The following is a 25,883-nucleotide window of genomic DNA, read 5'->3' as shown; positions in this document are numbered from 1 at the left end:
AGTCAACCCTCACTCTTCCAAATTCCAGTGGAAACAAGCCCAGTCTGTTCAACCTGTCCTCATAAGATAACCCACTCATTCCAGGTATCAATCGAGTAAATTTTAAAAAATAAGATTGTTACAGCTGGAAGTGTGAATGTTGCATTATATTTAATAGACTCCAGGATGCTGGCTTCAGATGCCCTGTCTGAAATCTAATGCAAACCAGAAAGTTCTGCTCCCATGTGAATTTAACCTCTTTAAAGCAAGCATTAACATAAAGGCACTTTTTAAATTATTTCATAGGTCAGGATTTTATGGCCCCTCCTGCCGGAAGGATATTACAATCCCGCCGAACTGAGCGGAGATTTAAATGGCTCACCGCATCCACCAGGGTGAGACAGGGTGGGGCTGTAAGATCCTCGTCATAATATACTTTACTCATGGTAATATACTTTACTCTGAAATAGATTTTGATGCACTTTTGTTTGTAGGGATACATTATTTTCATTATGAAATACTCAACTTTCTACAATACGCATAAATGCTTATTACTCATGATAATACACTGGTCGAATGAAATGTCAAGTTATCTTTTGAACATGACAGAGCGAGGCTATGCCCTGCACAAATGGTTCAAACCAGCCAACAGAAAACAATGATAAACAGTGCAAACTTGGTTCACATTTGATCAGTGTTCTGAGTTTTTCTTTAGGTAAACATTTTTCATTTTATAATGTGTGGCTAAGTAATGTCAAGAATTTTAAGAAATGTAAAGGAAGAAAGCAACAAGTACCAGATGTTATCTGCAGTACTACTTGTCTGTTTTAAACATCACCTGCTTGTGGAATTCTAAAAAAACTAAACGATTAAATGCTGTGTTGGAAACCTCTCCCTGAGGTGGTGGTTAGCCCTGGTTTTGTAGTTAGGTTGTGGATTAAATTGCTATCTGGAAGATGTATTGTTATTACAGATTGGTTTCACATTGGACCAACAGTTGCTTACTGGAAGATGAAACCTGCCCTGACCTTCCTGTTGTCTGTTGAACTCTGCCTCTTCCCACTTTGAATGAAGGAATGCATTAAAAGCTTTATTAACATGGAAAATCCAGTGAATGTTCTTGTGTGAGAGGAATGATGATAGATGGACTTGACTTCAGGCAAGTTAGGAAATGATAGACAGGTTACAGTGCCAGAGAGGTTAGATTTTATATACCTGGGAAAACAAATGCTGGCTTCCTAAGCTGAATAGATCAGCAGTTCTGTGACTCTGCAACTGGTCAGGAATGAGAATATTTAATGTCCTGAAGGGAAATATGAGGAATTTGAATTATGAATCATTTGCCACCACTTTTCTCAGATATAGATCTGATAAATAGCTGCCAGACATAAAATATTTATGTTTTGCAGAATGTGATTTATTACTGAATGCTGTATTTATTTATACTGATACCTGTAAAGTAATTTAGATGTTTTTCTTTGCAACTTGGCTTTTCAGGTTTTTTTGAATTCATTCATGGACGTGGGCGTCACTGGCTAGGCCAGCCTTTATTGCCCATCCCTAATTGCCCAAGGGAAGGTGGTTGTGCGCTGCATTCTTGAATCACTTCAGTCCAGGTGGTGTAGAAACACCCACAGTGCTGTTAGGACATACAAACATATGAAATAGGAGCAGAAGTAGGCCACTCAGCCCCTTGAGCCTGTACTGCCATTCAATAAGATCATGGCTAATCTGTTTGTACTTTTAATTCCATATTCCCATCTACCCCCAATAACCTTTGATTCCCTTGCCTAACAAGAATTGATCTATCTCTGCCTTAAAAATATTCACTGACCCTGCCTCCATCATCTTCTGAGGCAGAAAGTTCCAAAGTTGCACAACCTTCTGAGATAAAAAAAATTCTACTCATCTCTCTCCTAAAAGTGCACCTCCTATTTTTGAAAGTGTCCCCGAGCTCTGGACTCATCCACAAGAGACAACATCATTTCAGCATCCACCTTATCAAGACCGTTCATAATCTTATATACTTCAATCAAGTCAACTCTCACTCTTCTGAATTCCAGTGGAAACTAGCCCAGCATGTCCAACCTGTCCTCATAAGACAACCCACTCATTCTAAGTATCAATCTAGTAAACCTCCTCTGAACCGCCTCTAATGCATTTACATCCTTCATTAAACAAGAAGACCAAAACTACACGCAGTGTTCGAGATGTGGTGTCGCCAATGCCCTGTATAACTGAAGCATAATATCCTTACTTTTATGTTCAATTCCTCTCGTAATAAAGGATAGCACTCCATTAGCCTTCTTAATTACTTGTTGTACCTGCATACAACATTTTGTGACTCATGCACGAGAACACCTTGATCCCTTTGCACCTCGGAATTCTGCAGTCATTCTCCATTTAAGGAATACTCTGTTTTTTCATTCATCCTGCCAAAGTGAACAACTACACATTTCCCCACATTATACGCCATCTGCCATATTTTTGCCCACTCATTCAACCTATCTATATCTGTCTGCAAGCTCCTTATGTCATAATCACAACATATTTTCCTACCTATCTCTGTTCATCTGCAAATTTAGCTACCATGCCTTCACTCCCCTCATCTAAGTAATTGAGATAAATTGTCAAAAGTTGAGGCCCCAGCACAGACTCCTGCAGGACTCAAATTCATTACATCCTGCCGATCAGAAAATTACCCGTTTATTCACACTCTGTTTTCTGCCAGCCAGCCAATCTTCTATCCATGCTAATATGTTACCTCCTACACCATGAGTTTTTATTTTCTGCAATAACCTTTGTTGTTGCACCTTATCAAATGGCTTCTGGAAATCTAAGTACAGTACATCTACAGGCTGCCCTTTGTCCACAGCACTAGTTACTCCTTCAAAGATCTCCAATAAATTAGATAAACATAGAAACTAGGAGCAGGAGTAGGCCATTCGGCCCTTCGAGCCTGCTCCACCATTCACTATGATCATGGCTGATCATCCAACTCAATAGCCTGCTCCTGCTTTCTCCCCATACCCTTTGATCCCTTTCGCCCCAAGAGCTATATCTAACTTCTTCTTGAAAACATACAATGTTTTGGTCTCAACTACCTTCTTTGGTAATGAATACCACAAGTTCACCACTCTTTGGGTGAAGAAATTTCACCTCATCTCAGTCCTAAATGGTCTAGCCCACATCCTCAGACTGTGACCCCTGGTTCTGGACTCCCCCACCACCGGGTAAATCCTTTCTGCATCTACCCTGTCTAGTCCTGTTAGAATTTTATAGGTTTCTATGAGATCCCCCCTCATTCTTCTGAACTCCAGCGAATATAATCCTAATCGACTCAGTCTCTCCTCATGTATCAGTCCCGCCATCCCAGGAATCAGTCTGGTAAACCTTCGCTGCACTTCCTCTACAGCAAGTACATCCTTCCTCAGATAAGGAGACCAAAACTGCACACAATATTCCAGGTGTGGTCTCACCAAGGCCCTGTACAATTGCAGCAAGACATCCCTGTTCCTGTACTCGAATCCTCTGGCTATGAAGGCCAACATACCATCTGCCTTCTTTACTGCCTGCTGCACCTGCATGCTTACCTTCAGCGACTGGTGTACAAGGACACCCAGGTCTCGTTGCACATTCCCATCTCTCAATTTATAGCCATTCAGATAATAATCTGCCTTCCTGTTTTTGCTACCAAAATGGGTAACCTCAAATATATCCACATTATTCTGCAACTGCCATCCATTTGCCCACTCACTCAGCTTGTCCAAATCACACTGAAGCATCTCTGCTTCCTCCTCACAGCTCACCCTCCCACCCAGCTCTGTGTCATCTGCAAATTTGGAGATATTACATTTAATTCCCTCACCTAAATCATTAATATATATTGTGAATAACTGGGGTCCCAGCACCGGTCCCTGCGGTACCCCACTAGTCACTGCCTGCCATTCGGAAAAAGACCCCTTTATTCCTACTCTTTGTTTCCTGTCTGCCAACTAGTTTTCTATCCATCTCATTACACTACCCCCAATCCCATGTGCTTTAATTTTACACGCTAATCTCTTATGTGGGACTTTGTCGAAAACCTTCTGAAAGTCCAAATAAACCACATCCACTGGCTCCTCCTTATCAACTCTACTAGTTACATCCTCGAAAAATTCCAGTAGATTTGTCAAGCATGATTTCCCTTTCGTAAATCCATGCTGACTCTGTCTGATTCTGCCACTGTTTTCCACGTGCTCAGCTGTTAAATCTTTTATAATGGACATGATTTCCTTTACACAAGGTCATGCTGCCTCTTCCCAATTACCTTGGGCAGAATTTTCTGCCTGTCGGGTGGGTGGGCCTGACCCAATCTCTGGCAGGCGGGGAACCGATTCCTGCCGGAGAAGCAGGCCCTGCCACCATTTTACATGGGTGGGCCAATTAAGGCCCGCCCAGTGTGATGTCCGGCAGGAAGCGCTATATGCTTCCTGTGTGGTTGGGGAGGATTCCCAAAAGCGAGAGTGCGCTCTTTCACGCATGCGCACGATAGAGCACACATCTCCCTGAGGATAAGTGCTGCCTCAGGGAGATCGCTTACACTTTGAAAAAGATTAAAAATAGAAAAAAAAATTCCCTAATATGTCCGCCTCATGTGACAATGTCACATGAGATGGGACATGTTCATAATTTACACGATAACTTGATTAAACTTTTTAAAATCCTGCATGAAACCTCATTCCGCTGCTGGATGAGGTTTCATGTTTTCCCTATTTGCCCCTGGGACTCCTGGCCAACCCGCCAGCCAAAATTCTGTCCCTTGAGTTTTACTAAGTGCCTCGCTATAACCTCCTCAACGATTGATTCTAGCACCTTCCCCACGACATATGTCAGGCTAATAGACCTATAGTTTCCTGTTTTCTGCCTCCTGCCCTTCTTGAGTAGAGGGGTTATATTTGTTACTTTCCTGTCTGATGGAACCTTTCCAGAATCTAGCGAATTTTGGAAAATTAACATCAATGCCACTGCTTATAAGACCCTAGAATGAAGTCCATCCGGACTTGGAGACTTGTCAGCCCGCAGCTCCAACAGTTTGCTCAGTAAAGCTTCCCTAGTGTTTGTAATTTCAAGTTCCCCTCTCCCTTCCACCTCTTGATTTATGGCTAATACTGGAATGTTTTTTGTATCCTCTGTAATGAAGAAAATATTTGTTCATTTCATCCACCATTTCCTTAATATCTCCTATTAACTCCCCACTGTCACTCTGTAGAGGACCGACATTCACTTCACTTATTCTTTCCCTTTTTAAATAACTGAAGAAGCTGTTACTATCCGTTTTTACATTTCTAGCTAACTTCCTCCTCATGCTCTAATTTCTTTCTCCTGATTAACCTTTTAGCAATTCTTTGCTGCTTTTCATATTTTGACCAATTTTCTGACCTACCACTCATCTTTCCTTAAGTTTGATGCTTTCCTTAACTTACATAGTTAACCAAGGATGGTGGGTCCTCCCCTTAGAATATTTCTTTATGGTAGGAATATACTTATATTCTGAAATATCCCCTTAAATGCCTCCCACTGCTCCTCTATTGATTTATCCCCTAGCCTAGTATCCCAGTTCACTTCAGCTAGCTCAGCTTTTGTGCCTGCATAGCTTCCCCTATTTAAGTTTAAAATACTGATCTTAGATCCACTCCTCTCTCTTTCAAACTGGATGTAAAATTCAATCATATTGTGGTTACTGCTACCTAAGGGTACCTTTATGCAGAGGTCATTAGTTAATCCTGTCACATTACACAATACCAAGTCTAATATAACCTGCTCTCTGGTTGGTTCCAGAATGTAATGCTCTAAAAAACTGTCTTGAAAATATTCTATGATCTCCTCATCCAGGCTATTACCGCCAATCTGATTTTTCCAGTTTATATGTACATTAAAATCACCCATGATTAGTGCCATCTGTTATGACTGATGCAGTTGGTAAAGCAGAGTTATTTAAAAATCCCAAAGAGAAACCTTAAACAACCGTCATAACCTATAACTTTAAGTGTTATGTTTGAGATGTGACTCTAAATGCAGGAATCAGACCACCAGTTCTCGAGTTTTTACATTAAACTAAATGAAACATTTTATTAAGTTACACAGGTTAGAATAGATATACACATGGCTACAAATTACTATTATCATCACTTTTAACAAATTCCCAAACTAATCTCCATTAAGGCAACAGCAACCCACAGACTTAACCAAACTCCAGTACAAAGCATTTTCATCTTACGAATTCAAAATGAGGTTCTTTCACTTTGGTTGCTGTGGAGCCAGTTGGGGGCTTGCAACTACCTTTTGATCTCACATTGTCTCTGCTCTGCAAACCGAAAACTACTGAAGTTATGCCTACCAGCCCCAGTGAATGTTAATTCTCATTGTATCAACAACCTCTGAACTAAACCTCTCTAACAATAAAACCCCTTTCATAGAACCAATTTTATTAGTCGTATAAACTTATTGCTTGGTAGCTGCTAAAAAGTCATCAGTTTTCACCCCACTTCTTGAATGCTCTATTCAAAAAATGCAAATGCCACTATCTCTCTTACATATCAAAACTAGTACATATCAGTGTACCCAGACTAGCTGGCTTTAATCCAATTAAGACACACCCGTAGACTAAACCTCTATTTTAAAAGAAAAATATTTTCCAAAATGTTATATACATTAATAGCTTCATGACACCATCCCTTTATCACAAGCACCCAATATTTCTGGGAGTTCCAGGATTTTGACCTATCGGCTGTGAAGGAACAGTGAATTAGTTCCAAGTCATTGTGCCTGGCTTGGATGGGAATTTGCAGGTGGTGGTGTTCCCATGCATCTGCTGCCCTTGTCCTTCTTGGTCGAAGAGGTTGTGGGCTCAGAAGGTGTGGTCAAAGAAGCCTTGGTGAGTTGCTGCAGCATACCTTGTAGATGGTACCCACTGCTGCATCGACGGTGGAGGGAGTGAATGTTTACGGTAGTGGATGGGGTGCCAATCAAGTGGCTGCCTTGTCCTGGACGGTGTCGAGCTTCTTGAGTGTTGTTGGAGCTGCACTCATCCAGGCAAGTGTAGAGTATTCCATTACACTCCTGACTTGTGCTATGTGGATGGTGGACATGCTTTGGTGAGTCAGGAAGCGAGTTACTCTCCACAGAATTCCCAGCCTCTGACTTGCTCTTATAGTCACAGTATTTATATGGCCGGCCCAATTCAGTTTCTGGTCAATGGTAACCTCCAGGATGTTCCTAGTGGGGGATTCAGTGATGGTAATGCCATTGAATTTCAAGGGGGGGATGGTTAGATTCTCTCTTGTTGGAGATAGTCATTGCTTGAGTTCTGAGGCCTCGCCTATATTGGGCCTTGGCCTAATTATAATGAAACAAAGGCTGACAAAGAGTTGTACAATATGGGGCCACTGCAGCAGCCCTCAGGTAAGTGGGTCTGGGCTGGGAGGTCAGGATTGGGCCCTGGATTGTGACCATAGGTTGGATCGGATCGGACATCAGGAATCATTCAGAGGTCCTGAACAGATTCAGCAAAAGGAGGGTGGTGGGAAGAGTTGTGGGTTGGGAGCAACAGCTCTCAGGAGGAGCTTCATGAGCAAGAGGTACTCCTCCTGACTCACTTTCAGGCAAGTTTATTTATTTCATTGTTGCAAGTGAACTCAAGAGCTGTTTTCCCAAGAATGCACTGGCTGCCTCATTACAATAGTACACCCTTTAGTGACCTGAACCAGTTATTCATGAATTTTGCATAACTACTACATCAATCTCTATCTAACAATTAGCATAAAAAAATCAATAATTACTTATTATTTACAAACCATGAGAAAGAATATTGAAGGTAGCTGATTAACACCTTAATTACCTATAATTTGAGAATACATTTGCTAATTTGTATGAATACACTATGCTTTAAAACATAACATTTAAAGTAACTGTTCTTCCAAATCCTTTCTGTAAAAGAAATGGTCATAGGATCCCTAAGTGTGAGGGAGGTTATAACAAAAGTCTTTACATAAATGCTGGTCCTATGTGAGATTTGGTTCAGTGGAAGTGCCTTGCTTAATTGACACTGGAATGGAGATGTCAACTGTTACTCACCAGGTCTTCCAAGAGCATCTTCCTGAAGGGTGTGAGCTGATCGATGTCTCTTCCCTCCTCTGAATCTCTGCTTCACAAGGGTCGGACATGCCTTATGATGGCAATATTGTGCTCTCTCTATCTGTCCTCCATCACACTTTTCATAACCTGGGGTTTCTGGTGGTTTGTGACCTGATCAATAACCCCCCATGGAAGCAAGGAAGTTGAGAATGTGGTGTTAGGGCCGATCCTAACCTATGTTAAGAGACATCCAGGTGTCCCTGGAAGGCATGTAGAGTGACCAGTATGAGCAGGGAGTTACTAAGTCAGCCAGAGGGGGTCAAGAATCCTCAGCCTTGCTCTATGCACTCAAGGTATATCAGTCTGCATGGGACCTTAGAACTGTTCAAGTAGCAGGGAATTGGCTATTCTTTTACCCATCCACACCATCATTGTCTCTAACTGGCTGACAAAAGACCTTGCTAAAGCATCACGTTTTGCATGTAGCAGTGTAGATTTTGGAACCCACCCTTGTCACTGGGAGAAAAGGGTAGGGTACTCATGTAGATCGTCAATTTCAGCAAGAAAAATGTTTGCCTCTAATCGAGAATGGACATAGGTGACCAACTAGGGAAGACATTTCTAACCTCATTTCAAAGATGGACATCGGTAAGTTGAAAGAGACCCAGAGGAGACAGCTCATTTCTATTCTCACCAAGTACAGGAGAGCTTTCAGTAAGGATGATGATGATAATGGGTTTTGTAACCTGGTGAGCCACAAGGATTGTAACGACAGATGACCACCCAGTGAGGATTCGTCACAGCAGGAACCCCCCATCACTGGGAGGAGGTCAGGGAAATTGCAGAATTCTTTAGAACGAGGTGTCATTCATGTGTCATCAAGTAAGCCTCTCCCATAGTCCTCATGAGGAACAAAGACAGCAAACTGAGGATCTGTGTTGATTACCAGGCACTCAATGCAAAGACTCATAATGATGCTTACCCTCTACCTAGGATTGAGGAAGCATTAGAAGTCCTCACAGGTGCAAAGTACTTTTGCAGTCCCAATGTGGCTCATGGTTATAACCAGCTACCCATCCCTGAAGAAGACGTTGAAAAGATGGCATTCCGAATGGGCGCTGGAGAACTCTATGAATACACAAGGCCATTTTGGCTTTGTAATGCCCCGGCCACCTTCATGTATGTGATGGATAAGGCTTTTGGTGACCTTCATTTCCAGTCCCTCCTTGTGTATCTGGACAATATCCCCATCTTTGGTCCAACTTTTGATGAGACCCTCGAAAGACCAGACACTGTCTTAGCCTGCTTGTCAAAGCTTAACTTGAAAGTCAAACCAGGGAAGTACCATCTTTTTCGGACAAAAGTGTGGTATCTTGGACACTTCATCACCAGAGATAGCAGTACTTCTGACAATAAGAAAATCAGAGCAGTACGGGAGTGGCCCCAGCCTAAGATGGGAAGGAACTACATGGGTTTATTGGGCCTGGCTAGTTACTATAGGAAGTTTGTACAAGGCAATGCACAGTTGGTTGCCACACTCCACAACTTGCTGCAGAAACCAGAAAGAGTGGCAAGGGAGGGGGTGGGGGGGTGGTGGGAGTGGGGGGGCGGGGGCGGTGGTGAGGGTAGGGAAGGAGACATGAAGCATGATACTTCATGAATCATCACAGGGAGATGAACCCCAGCCCATGAAGACTTCTTGCGCTCCCAAACCTAAGCTCATCTCATCACCTGATCTTGGCTACCCAGAGTTCTATCTCCTTTTCATACTGGAAATTGACTTCAGTTTCCTTGGTCTTGGAGCGGTGCTATCACAGGTTTAAGGGCAGAAGAGAGTGGTTAGAGCCTCAAACCAAAAGAGAGGAATATGCAGAATTATTGTAGTCTGAAGCTCAACTTGCTATCTTTGAGGTCTCAGAAGGCCAGAGGCATTCTGATCAATGCAGAGTTTGAAGTATTTACAGACAACCCCACTCAGCTACTTTCAAATGTCCACCAAGCTTGGAGTGACAAAAACCCGAAGGATCACCAAACTCACTCAGTTCTGATTCCAGACCAGGTACAGGTCAGGCAAAGTAATACAAATGCTGATGCCCTTAGTCTGAAAACTGATCAGGGGAATAACCCACCCTGCCCAGTTAGAGGCTGATGCCTTAAGCCAAAGGCAGCATTCAAACCCTGATTCACATGACATTAAGGCTAGGATTCAGCAGAATATCACTGATGAACTTATGAGTGAGATACAAACCAGAGGTCCAGAGAAGTGGAACCATGTAAGATTTCACCTTTGCTTCCACCTCAAAAGAGGTCAATGCAGACATCAGTAGATTTCACTGTTGGAAAGCCAAACACCCACCAACCCAACGCCACCTGATGAGGGAGATCAAACAGGCATGGAAACTGTTGAGATGCTGGAAGAGGATCAGGGAGGAGGATGAAGTTCTTTATCTGGTGGTTCATGACAACAGAAGAGAGATGAAACAACTCATGCTTCCTGGCAATCTCAAGTGGTTCGTGATCAGGCATTGGAGAAGACAACTGCAGTGACCCGGGAGCTGAGTTACTAAACCAGGATGACTGCCAATATTGAGGACAACTGTTGGAACTGCAAGGGGTGTCTTTTGGTCAAAGAAGGGAAGCAGCTTCACCCAGCATGGGATCTCTAGTTTCCACTAGGCCCCTGGAGGCCCTTGCAATGGATTTCATGGTCCTCAACCCTAGTAGTAATGGGACAGAGCATGTTCTCATGGATGTCTTCACCAAGTTTATATGGGCTATTTCCACCTTTGACCAAAAGGCCTCAACTATAGCCAGAGTGTTAGTACACGATTAGTTTGTCTGTTTTGGTATCCCCTGTGACCAAGGGCGCAGTTTCAAGAGTGAGATCCTACAGGAGCTGTGCAAGGCGTATGGCAATGTCAAGAGCCACATTACCCCCTACCATCCAGAGGATAATGAACAGTGCGAACAATTCCACCATACTCTGCATGACTTATTGCACACCTTGCCTCCTTAGAGTAAACATAAGTGGCCTGAGTCTCTTCCAGAGCTAGTCTATGCTTACAATTGTACCCCACATTCCACCAAGGGTTACTCTCCATATTACCTTTTCTTTGGAAGAGACCCAGACCTTCCCATGGATCATCTCCTTGGGCTCACCATACATTCAGACGGAGGTGACCAAGTTGACAAAAGGGTTGCTGAGCATCACACAAAGCTAAACCAGAATGTTTGATATGGTATTCAAGGGGACTGAGAAAGAAGGCGCCATGAAGAAAATTGCCACATGATTGCAAGGTTGACAAGGTGGACCTTCTGATGGGCACAAGAGTATTTATCTGGAACAGGAATATCAGGGGTTGGAATAAAATAAGGATACTGGAGATACTGAAGCCCACAAAGTCACCAAGCAGCTTAACACTGGGGGCTATACCTATGTTGTGGAACCTGTAGCCAGAGGACAGCTTCAGAAAATGGTTCACAGAGGGGAGTTGCTCGAAGCCAGAGTGATAGACAAAAAGCTTCAACATGTCTCTTTTTTCCAGCAATACACATGTTTCTGTATTGTAACTTCTACTTGCCTCTATAACGGATCTAATTCTTGAGAGAGAAGTTGATCAGTGTAGTGAGACTGTGTTTGAGCCCTGAATAAAGGCATAAGCTTGTTGGGGGAAGCTAATTTTATCCTGTTCAAACAATTATTTTTGTCATTCTTTGTATTTCATAGAGCTTGCCAATGCACTGGAACTGATTGCAATCAGTTTGTTTAGGAGTTCATATTCAGGGATAGATTTTCATTTATCTAAGTATACTTATCAGGATAAATAATTGGGGCAACAATCAGAGTTGCTGGGGAATTTGATGTTTCCTTTCCTTTGCTTTTTGAAGCACTGAGAAGTCACTCTGGACGATCAATCATTAACGGTAACTGGGCTATCGATCGACCTGGCAAATATGAAGGAGGAGGAACCATGTTTACATACAAGCGACCCAATGAAATTAGCAGCACTGCAGGAGAATCCTTCCTGGCTGAGGGACCAACAAATGAAGCCTTGGATGTCTTTGTAAGTTTTGCTTTTGTTCTTCTAACTGTTGACTTGCTTATCCATTATTTCTCTTTTAATCACATCAATGATAGCTGGATGATGCAGTTTAGAAAAGTTATGTATTTTGCAGAATACAAACAAAGCACAGAAATCATTTCTTTTATTGATACAATCATTCCTCTTCAGTAACAATTTCATGTTTTTTGAGAATGCAACCATGATGTGAACAGAAGAATTATGGGAGACCTGAAGGGGGATTTTAACGTACTGTAAGGCAAGGATTTGATTTGGGTGCTGTGTTAAATACAGGGAAAGTTACAGCTCATTGAGCAGCTGGCTCCAACCCACAAACTTCCACACCTCAGTCTAGCATGCATACAACCCCGTCGGGGAGGCAGATTTCCAATTAACATCTCTCAAGTACAGTGATGTTTGCACACACTTTCAGGTTTGACTCAGGTACAAAGTGACTTTCCTAGTTGTAGAGTGCCGGTGAATGCAAAGTGAGATCACAGCGGCAAATGAGGGGCTGTTTCAATCTCAAAGAAATACTGAACTATGTGTTCAGTTCCATTCCATAAGTACTCTGTGTTGTGACCGAGTGAGGAGGGACGACCTGGCTACTCTTTATTCAGCCTCCTCAGTTGGTCGCAACAAAAGTTTTTTAAAATTCCTTTTGCCCATAGATGCCCTTTCTAATCCAAATGTATTTACTTTTTAACAACTAGATCTTTTGAGTCAAGGAAAGAGCAAGCCTATTAGATACTAAACCCGAGAAAAAAATAATAGAAGACACTTTCATTTACACACAGATATCAGAAGTAAGAATATTTAGAGTCCAAATAAAAGTTAGAAGAATATATGATTAAGTCCTTTGCTTGCCCTTGAGGTGTAGATTGTTGAATGTTGCGGCTGTTTGAAGTTAGCTGGTTTCCTTTAATATCCTGGAGTTGAAGTGAAGTCCAGATAACGGCAATCTGCTGGAGACAATTTCCTTCCTTTTAATTCCGTGATTTGTCTCCCAGAAATCAATGAGTTTCTCCTGAGGCATGAGTTCCAATCCCACGAAGGTAGTTGGTGGAATTTAACTTCAGTTAATTAATAAAAAATCTAAAATTAAAAGCTACTCTCAATTGGTGTAAAACACACCTGGTTCACTAAGATAAAAGCAAAATATTGCGGATGCTGGAAATTGGAAACAAAAACAAAAATAGCTGGAAAAACTCAGCAGGTCTGACAGCATCTGCAAAGAGGAATACAGTTAATGTTTTGAGTCCGTATGACTCTTCATCAGAACCAAGGAAATATAGAAATGAGGTGAAATATAAGCTGGTTGAGGGGGGTGGGCCAGTGATAGGTGGAGGCAAAGAAGAGATTGCCAAAGATGTCACAGACAAAAGGACAAAGGGGTATTGACGGTGGTGATATTAGCTAAGGAATGTGCTATTGGTGACGTTAAGGGTAGAAAGCAGGACGAGCAAGTGACAGATAGCCCTAGTGGGGTGGGGTGGGGGAAAGGGATCAAAAAAGGCTAAAAGGTAGAGATAAAACATTGGATGGAAATAAATTTAAAAATAATGGAAATGTTTGGGAAAAGAAAAATATATTTTAAAAAATTATAAATTATTGGAAAAAGGGCAATCGGAAAGGGGGTGGGGATGAAGGAGAAAGTTCATGATCTGAAATTGTTGAACTCAATGTTAAGTCCGGAAGGCTGTAAAGTGCCTAGTCAGAAGATGCACTCCTTTCAAGTGAAGCAGCATTTCACTTGTACTTCCCTCAACTTTGTCTACTGCATTTGCTGCTCCCAATGCGGTCTCCTCTACATTGGGGAGTCAAACGTAGACAGGGTGACCGCTTTGCAGAACACCCTCAGTCTGTCTGCAAGCGTGTCCCAGACCTCCCTGTCGCTTGCCATTTCAACACACCACCCTGCTCTCATGCCCACATGTCTGTCCTTGGCCTGCTGCAATGTTCCAGTGAAGCTCAACGCAAACTGGAGGAACAGCACCTCAACTTCCGACTAGGCACTTTACAGCCTTCCGGACTTAACATTGAGTTCAACAACTTCAGATCATGAACTTTCTCCTCCATCCCCACCCACTTTCCGATCCCCCTTTTTCCAATAATTTATAATTTAAAAAAATATTTTTTTCTTCTCCCATCCATTTCCATTATTTTTAAATTTATTTCCATCCTTTGTTTTATCTCCACCTTTTACCCTATTTCGATTCCGTCCCCCCACACCACCCCCACTAGGGCTATCTGTCACTTGCTCATCCTGCTTTCTACCCTTAACGTCACCAATAGCACATTCCTTAGCTATTATCACCATCGTCAATACCCCTTTGTCCTTTTGTCTAAGACATCTTTGGCAATCTCTTCTTTGCCTTCATCTATCACTGGCCCTCTATCCAGCTCCACCTGTCCCACCCCCCTCAACCAGCTTATATTTCACCTCATTTCTATATTTCCTTAGTTCTGATGAAGAGTCATACGGACTCGAAACATTAACTGTATTCCTCTCTGCAGGAGCTGTCAGATCTGTTGAGTTTTTCCAGCTATTCTTGTTTTTGTTTCTGGTTCACTAATGTCCTTTATAATATAATATTTCTGCCTTTATAGGGAAGAAAATCTGCTGTCCTAACTTGATCTGGCCTACAGTTGACTCCAGACCCACAACAATGTTAACTGCCCTGTGAAATAACCTAACAAACCACTCAATTCAAGGGCAATTAGGGTTGTGGCCTTGCCAATGGCACCCACATCCCATGAAAGAATAATAAAAGAAGAAATAAAGTCAACATGACTGATTACCATATGACATGCGAGGCTATAATATTCAATCATGTTATCAACAACATCAACAACCTATTGTTTATATGGTGCATTTAATGTAATGAAACATTCCAAGCTGCTTCACAGGAGCATTATAAAGCAAAATTTGACACCGAGCCACATAAGACAATATTAGGGCGGATGGCCAAAGCTTAGTCAAAGAGATTGGTTTTAAGGAGGTCTTAAAGGAGGAAGAAAGGTTTAGGGAGGAAATTATAGCTGGGAATAGCCATCTCTGATGGTCAGGATCACTGAAACTCCAGTGATTTCCAGCCCCTCCTCTTCTTCACTTAACTGCTGAGAGATGTTTGGAGGGTCACCTCCAGTTTCTTCCCTCTTCCTTGTGTTCTGTGCTCTCCTCTCCTGCAAGGAGAAGAACAGGCCTAGGAATAAGTGTATGGCATGTGGTCATCCAATGGACAGAGCACATTTGGCGAGTATGAGCATGAAATTACATAAGGATGATGACGAGTGGGAGTCGTGAGTGGATAGATGGGAAGGTGAGGAAATGCATTGACAGGAAGGTGTAACTGCAAGGTAAGTATGTAATGGAGTAGCCTTGAGAAGGCAGAGTGAAGGGTCGGGGTGCTATCTGCAGCAGGATGTAAGTGAATGCGCAACTATACTCTCCTTTCCTGACCTAGTTGGGTAATTAAACAGCTTCCTACACTACATCCAGAGCATCACACTGTGTTCTTGCCTTTTGGGCAACCTCCAACTATGTCTTCATGATCTCTGCCATAGATTTTCTTTTCCCACTGCTGGGGTAGTAGCATGTCCCTCTAGCCCCAGCAACACATTAAGGTAAGCATCAGTGAACTTGGGCTTTTGAAACCCTCAAATCCATTCTGGCCTTGCCAGTGACATTCACATCCCATGAATGAATAAAAATGCCACCAATGAATTCCCCACTTTCTTGGTAGTGAACCTGTTCAGTTTTTATGACAGCCCAGCAGTTTTCATGATCATTTTTCTGCTTCCCCAGCTCAATTATGTCAATTGAAAAATAAAACATAGGAGTGGCTTGCAGTATATTTTCACTTATTCCATACGATATTTGGAAAAGAACCAAAAGCCACCTGCAAGAATAGCACAGTAATGCCTTAAAAATGGTAGTTAATGACTTTGGCCCATTCTTCCCATTGATGTGTCCATTGCAGTTCTCTCCACAGTCTACCTGAGGCAGGGGCAAATCTGGCCTGAGGCCACCTGGGTTGACTGATGTTGTGCTTGCTGTCAGTGAGCTGCCCCAGGACACTTCTTTTCTGACAGCAGCTAATTGGTTGAATTCTAATGAGGCTAGCCCTAAAAATGCACCAAGCCTCCCAGCCAGAACTATGAGGCAACCACTCAAAAGTCCCACCATCTTTCCTGATATAGCCATCCTCCCTGGAACCGTGGCTTCTCTTGCGAAAAGCATATTCTCAGAGGGTGGTGAGAAGGCTGTAGAGGCTAACTCACTGAATATATTTAAGAAGGAAATAGATTGATTTCTGGCCTCTAAAGGCATCAAGGGGTATGGGGTGAGCGCAGGAGTACAGCGTTGAGATAGAGGATCAGCCATGATCATATTGAATGGTGGAACAAGCTCAAAGGGCTATATGACCTACTCCTGCTCCTATTTTCTATGTTTCTATATTTCTGTAAGAATTTCTCAAATGCTGTCTTCTTCACCAACAAAATAAGTCACCAGTGTAGTACAGTACCTCAATATAAGAGAGAGTTTCAGTGTGAGTTGGAGTTTTCTTTTAGATATTTATTCATAGGATGTGTGTCACTGGCAAAGTCAGCATTTATTATCTATTCCTAAATTTCCAGAGTAGGTGCTAACAAGTGCCTATTAAGCTGCTGCAGCCTGTGTGGTGAAAGTACTCCCACAATGCTGTTAGGTATGGAGATCCAAAATTTTCACCCAGTAACAATGAAGAAATAGAAATATATTTTCAAGTCAGGACAAAATGTGACTTGAAGAGGAATTTGGAGATGATGATGTTTCCATGGTCCTGCTGCCATTGTCCTATAGGCAATAGATGGCGCAGTTTAGGAAGGCATGTATGTTCAAGAAATCTTTCCAAGTTGCTGCAGTGAATCTCGTAGACTGTACATTCTGCAGACAAGGTGTTCTCTTAGTTTAGGGAATGAATATTTAAGGTGGTGGGTGACATGCCAATCAAGTGGGCTAATTTGTCTTGGATGGTGTCAAGCTCCTTGAGTGTTGGAGCTACAGTCATCCAGGCAAGTAGAGATATTCTGTCACACTTCTGATTTATGCCTTGTAGATGGCAGAAAAGCTTTGTAGAGACAGGTAGTGAATTGTGCCTCTGATCTGCTCTGCTATTTGTAAGATTTCTTGGGTCGGGGGCCACAGATACCTAGATAGGCAGTCCTCAAGTCATAAGTAATTTTAAGATGGTTTATTAAGTTTATTAAGAAATAACAGTTCGGATATGATATATTAACTAATTAGACAGAAAAAGTATACAACCCGTAACAGCTTGTGATAACAGCGTTCCGCCTCTAGTCGAAGTGTTAGGAAACTCTTTCCTCGATCTCCCTCTCCCTGCTCTGATCCACCTTTCATCTGAAGAAGGCAGCTGTCCATTGAACACTGCCACCTCACCAGCACCTCAGCCTCCTATCACCAATGTGACACCAATAAATATACCCCTTTTTGGGGGGCTGGTAGCTTACCCAGTGTCAATGGGTAAACACTTACATAGATAAGGGGTTCAGAAGACACCATCATATCAGCTTAGGAATCTCAACAGGGCAGCCTGAACTAAGACTGTTTAGAGGTCAAAATGTTTAGAAATTATCTTTCCAGAGAGAGAATCAATGCTGCTTAGATAATCCCATAAAATGCAGAAAATTCACGCCTATTAAAGACCCCAATTTTTTACATCTTGTAGCTGCAGAATATATGTGCCTGGTCCAGTTAAGTTTCAGGACAATTGTGGCCCCCAGAACATTGATGCTGGAACTTTCAGTTATGGTACTGCCATTGAATGTCAAGAGGAGATAGTTGGACTCTCGTTGGAGATTGTCATTGTCTGGCTTAGATGTGGGCACACACTGTTTTATTATCTGGAGTAGCAAAAAAAACTGACCACTGTGCTATCATTAGCATAACTGACCACTTCTATGAGGGAGGGAAAGTCATTCATAGCCAAGGGAGTGTGCAAAAAAGAGAGTTCCCAGAATGTGACAGAGAGATTAGGGGACATTTTAAAATGTCAACCCCACCCTCATGATGTGTGGGAGAGGAGTGATAGGAGTGGGAGAGTTAAAATAAGAAATATGCAAGATCCGACCCAACCCATTATGAATGTATCTACTTCCATTTTAAAAGATTTGGGCTTGTTCAAGTTATCTGCTCTGAAGGGTATGAAAATGAGTCTCCCTTGGTGATATTTTGCAGCCCTTTACATTTAACATTGGCCAGTTGGGTTCCCGGGGTTTGAGACCTGCCAGATTCAAAACATATGGTCTAGAAGGAGCAGGAGTGCTTCCTGCTCACCTGCACCCCAACACCAGTTCTTCAAGTAAATCTTCTGACACTATCAGCCAACTACCCCACCCCACAACTGTGGAGTTCCCTAGTCTCCCTTTCCAATTGCTGGCCTGACACCACTACCAACCTCCTTCCTCTCCCCCTCCACTGCCCCCAGCAACCTTTGATGCTTCATGGTTTCTTGAGACCATGCCAATAATCTGGCTGGCTGCTGGGTGGGAAGTGATGCAGAAAAAATAGATAATGAGGGCTTGCTGTTGAATTTGGACCTTCGTGGATCAAGCATTTCCTGGCTACAAAACCATATGGATAGGTTAAGTGAGTGGGCAAAGATCTGGCAAATGGAGTATAATGTGGGAAAATGTGAAATTGTCCATTTTGGCAGGAGGGATAAAAGAGAAGCATGTTATGTAACTAGTGAAAGATTGCTAAGCTCTGAGATACAGAGGGGTCTTTGTGCATGAATCACAAAAGGCAAATATGCAGGCACAGCATGTAATTGGGAAAGTTAATAGAATGTTATCCTTTATTGAAAGGGGAATTGAATACAAAAGTAGGGAGGTTATGCTTCAGTTATACAGAGCACTAGTGAGACCACGTTGTTATGACACAGCAGTTGGTAAAGGCTGAGTTCTTTAAATGCCGGAGGGGAACTTGAACAACTGTCATAACCTATATTTTCAATTGGTGCGTTTGAGATGCAGCTCTGAATTCAAAAATGAAACCACCGAGCCTCAAGAGGTTTTTTATATAAACTAAATTAAACATTTATTAATTTAACAAGAAATTAAGCACACACACGTCTACAAATTACTACCATAATAACTTTTAAACAAATCTCCAAATTAATCACCCCCAGGTAAAACTTCACCAAGGCAACAATAACCCATAAGCCTGAATTTTACGTGTAAGCTGATGCACAGTGACATTGGGTATATGTCCCGACATCACCGTGCATAATTCCGATCTTCAGTTCGGCGGGCGCCCACTGGAGTCGGCTGTGTGCCTGCCGACCTGCCAAAGGCCTGTTAAAGCTATTAATTACCTCATTAAACTGATCGTTAGGACTGCCCGTCCAACCTTAAGATTGGTGGGCAAGTGAAGAGCCCAGGTGACCTACGCATTTCTCGTGAAACCTCATCCACAGGTGGGATGAGGTTTCATGAAGGGTTTATAAAATTAAGTAAAAATATTTATTAAATTACATAAACATGTCCCATTAATATACATAAACATGACACTGTCACATGAGGGGACATGTCTGAATTTTTTTTTCTTGTTTGCAATGTTTTATCATTAAATTAATCTCCCTGAGGCAGCTCTGTGCCTCAGGGAGATTTCTACCCTCTTTTGAGCGCATGCACGAAAGATGCAGGCTCCGAATCTCCACCCCCACCCCCACCCCCCGCCCCCCCCAGGTAGCGCTGAGCACTTCTGGGTGCGTGTCACACTGGGCAGGCCAATTAAGGCCTGCCCACGCAAAATGGTGACGGTGGTGATCGGCTCCCTGTCTGCTCCCGAACTGCCCGCCCGACGGGGAGAAAATTCTCCCCATAGACTTTAAACAGGCACCAGATAAAGCACATTTATCAATTCAAAATGAGTTCCATTGCAGTTTAGTTCCTTTGCAGTCATTTGTTGGCTTACGGGCTGGTTAGATCTTAGATGCCTCTGACCTGCATGTACAAAACTCCTTTCTGTTTATACCTAGCCTCCCTTTTGAATGTAAATTCTCATTGTATCATGAGGTCTTTGAACTCCACCTCTTCTGACAAAAAAACCCTTTCATAGCACCAATTTTATTAGTAATATAAACACAAAATGCTCGCTGTCTCCTAGCTAGGTGCAAAATTTTACTCCCTTCTTTTGACTGGTTTATTCAACAGATGCAAATGTATTCCTTACTTTCTAGCCTTCTATTTATCTAATTAATCTCTCAAACTACTATACACCAAAGCAGCTAGACTAGCTGGCTTTAATCCAATTAAGCCACACACAGACAGAGACCTTACTACAAATCCAATTTAAAATAATTTCCAATAATGTTTTACACATTAATATCTCTTCATGACAATACCTGGAGTACTGTGCACAGTATTGGTCACCTTATTTGCAACTGCCTTTACCCAGGCCATGGTGACAGATGAGGAAACTGTCATGCGAAGGAGGAATTGGCAAGGAGGAATTGTTGAATAGACTGTCCGTACTTAAAGTTGACAAGGCACCAGGATCTGATGAGATGCATCCAAGGATATTGAAAGAAGTGAGAGTAGAAATTGCAGGAGCACTGGTCATAATCTTTCAGTCCTCCCTAGTCTCGGGGGCGGGGGCGGGGGGGTGGGGGGGGGGGGGGGTTGGTGCTAGAGGACTTTAGAATTGCAAACATTATGTCCTTGTTCAAAAAATGTTGTAAGGTTAAGTCCAGCAATTACAGACCAGTTAGTTTAACTTCAGTGATGGGCAAGATCCTAGGAACAATTATTTGGGATAGAATTAGTAATCACATGGAAAAATATGGGTTGATAAGGAAGAGCCAGCATGGATTTCTACAGGGGAAATCATGTTTAACTAATTTGCTGGAGTTTTTTGCAGAGGTAACAGAATAGGTTAAAAAGGGTAATGCTGTTGATGTGGTGTACATAGACTTTGAAAAAGCATTTGCCACAGTGACACACAAAGAGACTTGTGAGAAAAGTTATTGCTCATGGAATGAAAGGGACAGTAGCAATGTGGATACAAAATTGGCTGAAAAATAGGAAGCAGAGAGTAATGGTCAATGGATATTTTTCAGGCTGGAGGAAGGTTTGTAGTGGAATTCCCAGGGGTCAATATTGGGACCCTTGCTTTTCCTTATATATATTATTGATCTAGAATTTGGTGTACAAGGGACAATTTCAAAGTTTGCAGATGATATGAAGCTTGGGAGTGTTGAGAACTGCGAGGAGGATGCTGTGGAACTTCAAGAGGACATAGACAAGTTTGTGGAGTGGACAGATAGGTGACAGATGAAGTTCAATGTGGAGAAATGTGAGGTGACGCCTTTTGGTAGGAAGAACATGGACAGACAATATAAAATAAGGGGTGAAATTTTAAAGGGAGTGTAGGAGCAGAAAGACTTGGGTGTATATGTGCATAGATCATTGAAGGTGGCAGGACAGGTGGAGAGAGCAGTTAATAAAGCATATGGTATTCTGGGCTTTATTAATAGGGGAATAGAGTACAAGAGCAGGGAGGTTATACTGAATTTATATAAGACACTCGTCAGACCTCAGCTGGAATATTGTGTGCAGTTCTGGCCACGTTATAGGAGGGATGTGAACACATTGGAGGGAGTGCAGAAGCGGTTTACGAGAATGGTTCCAGGGAAGAGAAACTTCAGCCATGAGGATAGATTTGGAGAGGTTGGGACTGTTCTCCTTGGAGAGAAGATGGCTAAGAGGAGATTTGATAGAGATGTTCAAAATCATGAGGGGCTGGACAGAGTAGATAGGGAGAAGCTGTTCCTGCTCATAAAGGATCAAGAACAAGAGGGCACAGATTTAAAGTGATTTGCAAAAGAAGCAAATGTGACGTGAGAAAAAACTTTTTCACAGCGAGTGGTCCGGGTCTGGAATGCACTGCCTGAAAGTGTGGTGGAGGCAGGTTCAATCAAGGCATTCAAGAAGGCGTTAGATGATTATCTGAAAAGAAACAATGTGCAAGGGTACAGGGAAAAGGCAGGGCAATGGCACTAGGTCATAATGCTCATTTGGAGAGCCAGTGCAGACATGATGGGCCGAATGGCCTCCTTTTGTGCTGTTAAAATTCTGTGATTCTGTGATGTGTTGGAAGCAGTTCAGAGAAGGTTTACCAGACTAGTACCTGGAATGGGCGGGTTGTCTTATCAGGAAAGCTTGGACTGGCTAAGCGTGTATCTGCTAGAGTTTAATAGAGTAAGAGGTGACTTCATTGAAATATGTAAGATCCTGAGGGGTCTTACAGAGTGGTTGTGGGGAGAATGTTTCCTCTTGTGGGAGAATCTAGAACTAGTGGTCACTGTTTAAAGATAAGGGGTGGTTCATTTAAAACGGAGATGAAGCAATATTTTTTCTCTCAGAGGGTTGTGAGTCTTTGGAACTCTCTTCCTGAAAAGGTGGTGGATGAAGGGTATTTGAATATTTTTAAGTCAGAAGTGGATAAATTCTTGGTAAGCAAGGGGGTGATAGGTTATCAGGGGTAGGCAGGATGTAGATTTGAGGTTACTATCAGGTCAGCCATGATCTTATTAAATGGCGGAGCAGGCTCAAAGGGCTGAATGGCCTACTCCTGCTCCTTGTTCGTATGTTTCCTAGCACAAACATACACCCCCCCTGCTTCTCTCTAGGGCATTGCCTCAATGCGAGAGAGACCCATTGTCCGAAATTTAATGCCCCTCCACTCCACCCCTTGATGTGAGTTTGGGAGCAGGGGGCCATTTGATCAGGCAACAGGGTGAAAAGTGGTGGCCTTGTCACCTTCCTGTGTCCCCCATTTAAGGGCCTCTTGTCACCACCACTGGTGGGGGACTCACCATCTGGCAGTTGGGTTTGCCTTCGGCCTATTGTTGGGCAGGGTGGGGGCAGTGGTGGGGGGCTGGGCCTCGTTCACAGATATTATATGCCTGACCGAGGGACCCAGCATTGGGAAGGAGGAGGTTGGCTGAAAGCTGCCCCACTGTCCTTGCTTCTGACCCCCTCCTCCTTCCTCCCCACAACTCCAATCCCACCTCAGGATCTATGACCAATTCCTCCTGCAGGCCCGAGTGTAGTAAATAAAAGTGACAGTAGCAACGTGGATACAAAATTGGCTGAAAAATAGGAAGCAGAGAGTAATGGTTAATGGATATTTTTTAGGCTGGAGGATTGGAGTGGAGTTCCCCAGGGGTCAGTATTGGGACCCTTGCTTTTATTGATATATATTAATAATCTAGATCTTGATGTGCAGGACACAGTTTCAAAGTTTGTGGATGGTACGAAGCTTGGGCGCAGCCATCATGCTGGTGGCGCTGCTAGTACTGGAGAGCCGCTGGCCTCTGATTGATTGGCAGCTTTCAGGCACAGGACTTATACTCTACTTGGGCCCTGATCCAATGGGAGGCCCAATGCTATACAGGTGAGTGCCTGATTACCTAGTAATTGCATCATGCACCCTCACCCCACCCATGGCACCTACCACCCCCGCCCCCCCTCGCCCCGCCCCACACACACACCATACCACCACCCAGAAAGATGCAATGTGGGGCCCCCACCAACTCTCCAACTGGTGGGGGAGACCACTGCTGCCCCCGTTAAATTCCACCCATTCTTGAGAACTCCAGAGTGTGAATGTTTATTGTGTGAACAAAGCCTACGTGTGTATAAGAGAGAAGGTTTTGAAGTGAGAGCGAGAATGTCTCAAACGTCACCTAAGGTCTTGTTTAAACAGTTCCATCTTTCCCCTTCTTCCCACAAAAATAGATACTTCACTGTGCATATTGAGTCACATGGATCCTATTCATGCAACATCATCAAATCCACTTTCCAAAAATACAAAAACAAAGGAGTGTTACTGTTTAAGATTGATAGGAATGCTAAGGAAAACAGAGTAAATGGAATTGAGGTACAGATCAGCCTTGATATAACTGAATTGCAGAAAAGGCTTTTGTAGTTGAATGGCCTACATCCTGGATGGGACTTTACCAGCCGGGGGATGGCAGACTCAGTGTGGAGGTGGTGATGCAATAAAATGCTGGGAAGTCACATCGGAAGAGCTGCCCAACATAGTTCCACGTCCAGGGAGGTTTCCCAGCAGCAGGAACAATAGCGGCTCGGTTGCCTGCCAACCACATTTGTATGAACAATTTAGGCAGAATTGAAGACCATCCTACCAGGTCATGGCATTCTGACGGTGGGGGAGGGGCCCCCACAGCACGGGCGGCAGTCAACATCATGAAGATAGCTTCTTTGCAGCCTCCGGGAGGGTTGGGGTGGAGGGGGGGGTCGCCATCTAAGCTGGAGGCTCCAAAACCCGAGGAGGGTTCGCCAGCCTAACGTCATTACTGGAGAGTATCCCATTCCACACATTGGGGCCTTCATGCTTGGCTTGAAAATGAATTGTCTTCCTTCCCTGTGAGGGCGCCTCGAAATGGAGACATCCTCTTGTTCTCCTTGCAGCTTGAACAGCAGCCACCTCCTTCGCTGTCATTACAGAGTTGCCAGGCCTCTGATTGCATTGGTAGTTTGGCGAGCCAGTGCCCCATCCTTAATTGGACAACAGGACTGGCAGCGGCCAATTAAAAGGCCACCATGGAGATTGCCTGTGGGGGTTTGGGACCTGCATATGGTGCCGATGTTCCGGCTCACCCCTTTACCCCCTGCCGTGAATATCCCTGCCTGATGTGTTCCTATGTTAGGTGGTAATAGCAGTGTTATAATCACTTGGCTACAACAACTTTTGTTATTGCAATGACATGCTGAACAACCTCTTCTCTGGCTACCCTGACTGTCATATGCTGAAGGTGACACCTTTCTAAAAAATGGCATGTGTCCTTGCATAGGCCTTTGCTAACATCACTTCGAAAGATCTTTAACTAAAAGGAACTGTTCTGCCTCCCCTCAACAAATTATTACATTTCTGATCATTTTCTGAAGATTTGCAGCAACACCAGATCAAAGGAAACATCTTGGTCAGAACAGAATGTGCAGGCATAGCTTTAAAGTGCTATATCTGTATTTTAAAGTTATGTATAAAAAATCCTGTCAGCAACTTCTTCCTCGCTGTCAGTTCTGGAATTACAGCTTGTGAACATCAATAAGAAGATCTTGGATAAAAGATGTACCCCTCCACCCCCCCAGCACTGTGCACTGGTGGCACAAATTGCACCGTATAAAGTACCCATATCAGTATTGCGCTGGAAGCAGAATTTCAGCATGTACTCTCTTTGCTGCCTCCTTCCAAAGAATCTCAGAAAATCCCTCAGCCATTTTGAGAAGATTTTATTTTCAGCTTCCACACAATGTTTAATAATGACACATAGTCCTTTAAGCTGCTGCAAACATTTCACTCCTGCAACAACATACTAATACTTGCCACAAATGGTCATGTTCTCCATTAGAGGCAAAGAAAATATTCAGTCTGTCCAGAATATTCCAATTAGTCTGACTAGAAGATTTGCTGAGATCAGATAGGTTGAAGTCCAAGCCCTCCACACCCCAAGCTATGATAGTCACAAATGACATCTTCTGTGACTGTGACAAAGCTAAACTTTCCCTCCTCATCCTTCTCAATCTGTCTGCTGCCTTTGTTACAATTGACCACACCATCCTCTTCCAATGCCTCTCCAATGTTGTCTAGCTGAGTGGGACTGTTCTCGTGTGGTTCCACTTTTATCTATTTAA

General features: G+C 43.1%; 1 protein-coding gene across 1 annotated transcript in view; it reads left to right on the top strand.

Annotated features, from left to right (window-relative positions):
• The window catches only part of LOC121271944 (thrombospondin type-1 domain-containing protein 4-like), a 207,140-nt gene that overhangs the window by 124,483 nt on the left and 56,774 nt on the right, over nt 1-25,883 (top strand). The window contains exon 6 of the mRNA XM_041178201.1: nt 11,983-12,158. Within this exon, the coding sequence (XP_041034135.1) occupies nt 11,983-12,158 (176 nt within the window). The remainder of the gene's footprint in view (nt 1-11,982; nt 12,159-25,883) is intronic.

The sequence above is a fragment of the Carcharodon carcharias genome, chromosome 32 (assembly GCF_017639515.1).
Source record: "Carcharodon carcharias isolate sCarCar2 chromosome 32, sCarCar2.pri, whole genome shotgun sequence".
Classification (NCBI taxonomy): domain Eukaryota; kingdom Metazoa; phylum Chordata; class Chondrichthyes; order Lamniformes; family Lamnidae; genus Carcharodon; species Carcharodon carcharias.
This window is presented reverse-complemented; position numbering and strand designations above follow the sequence as displayed.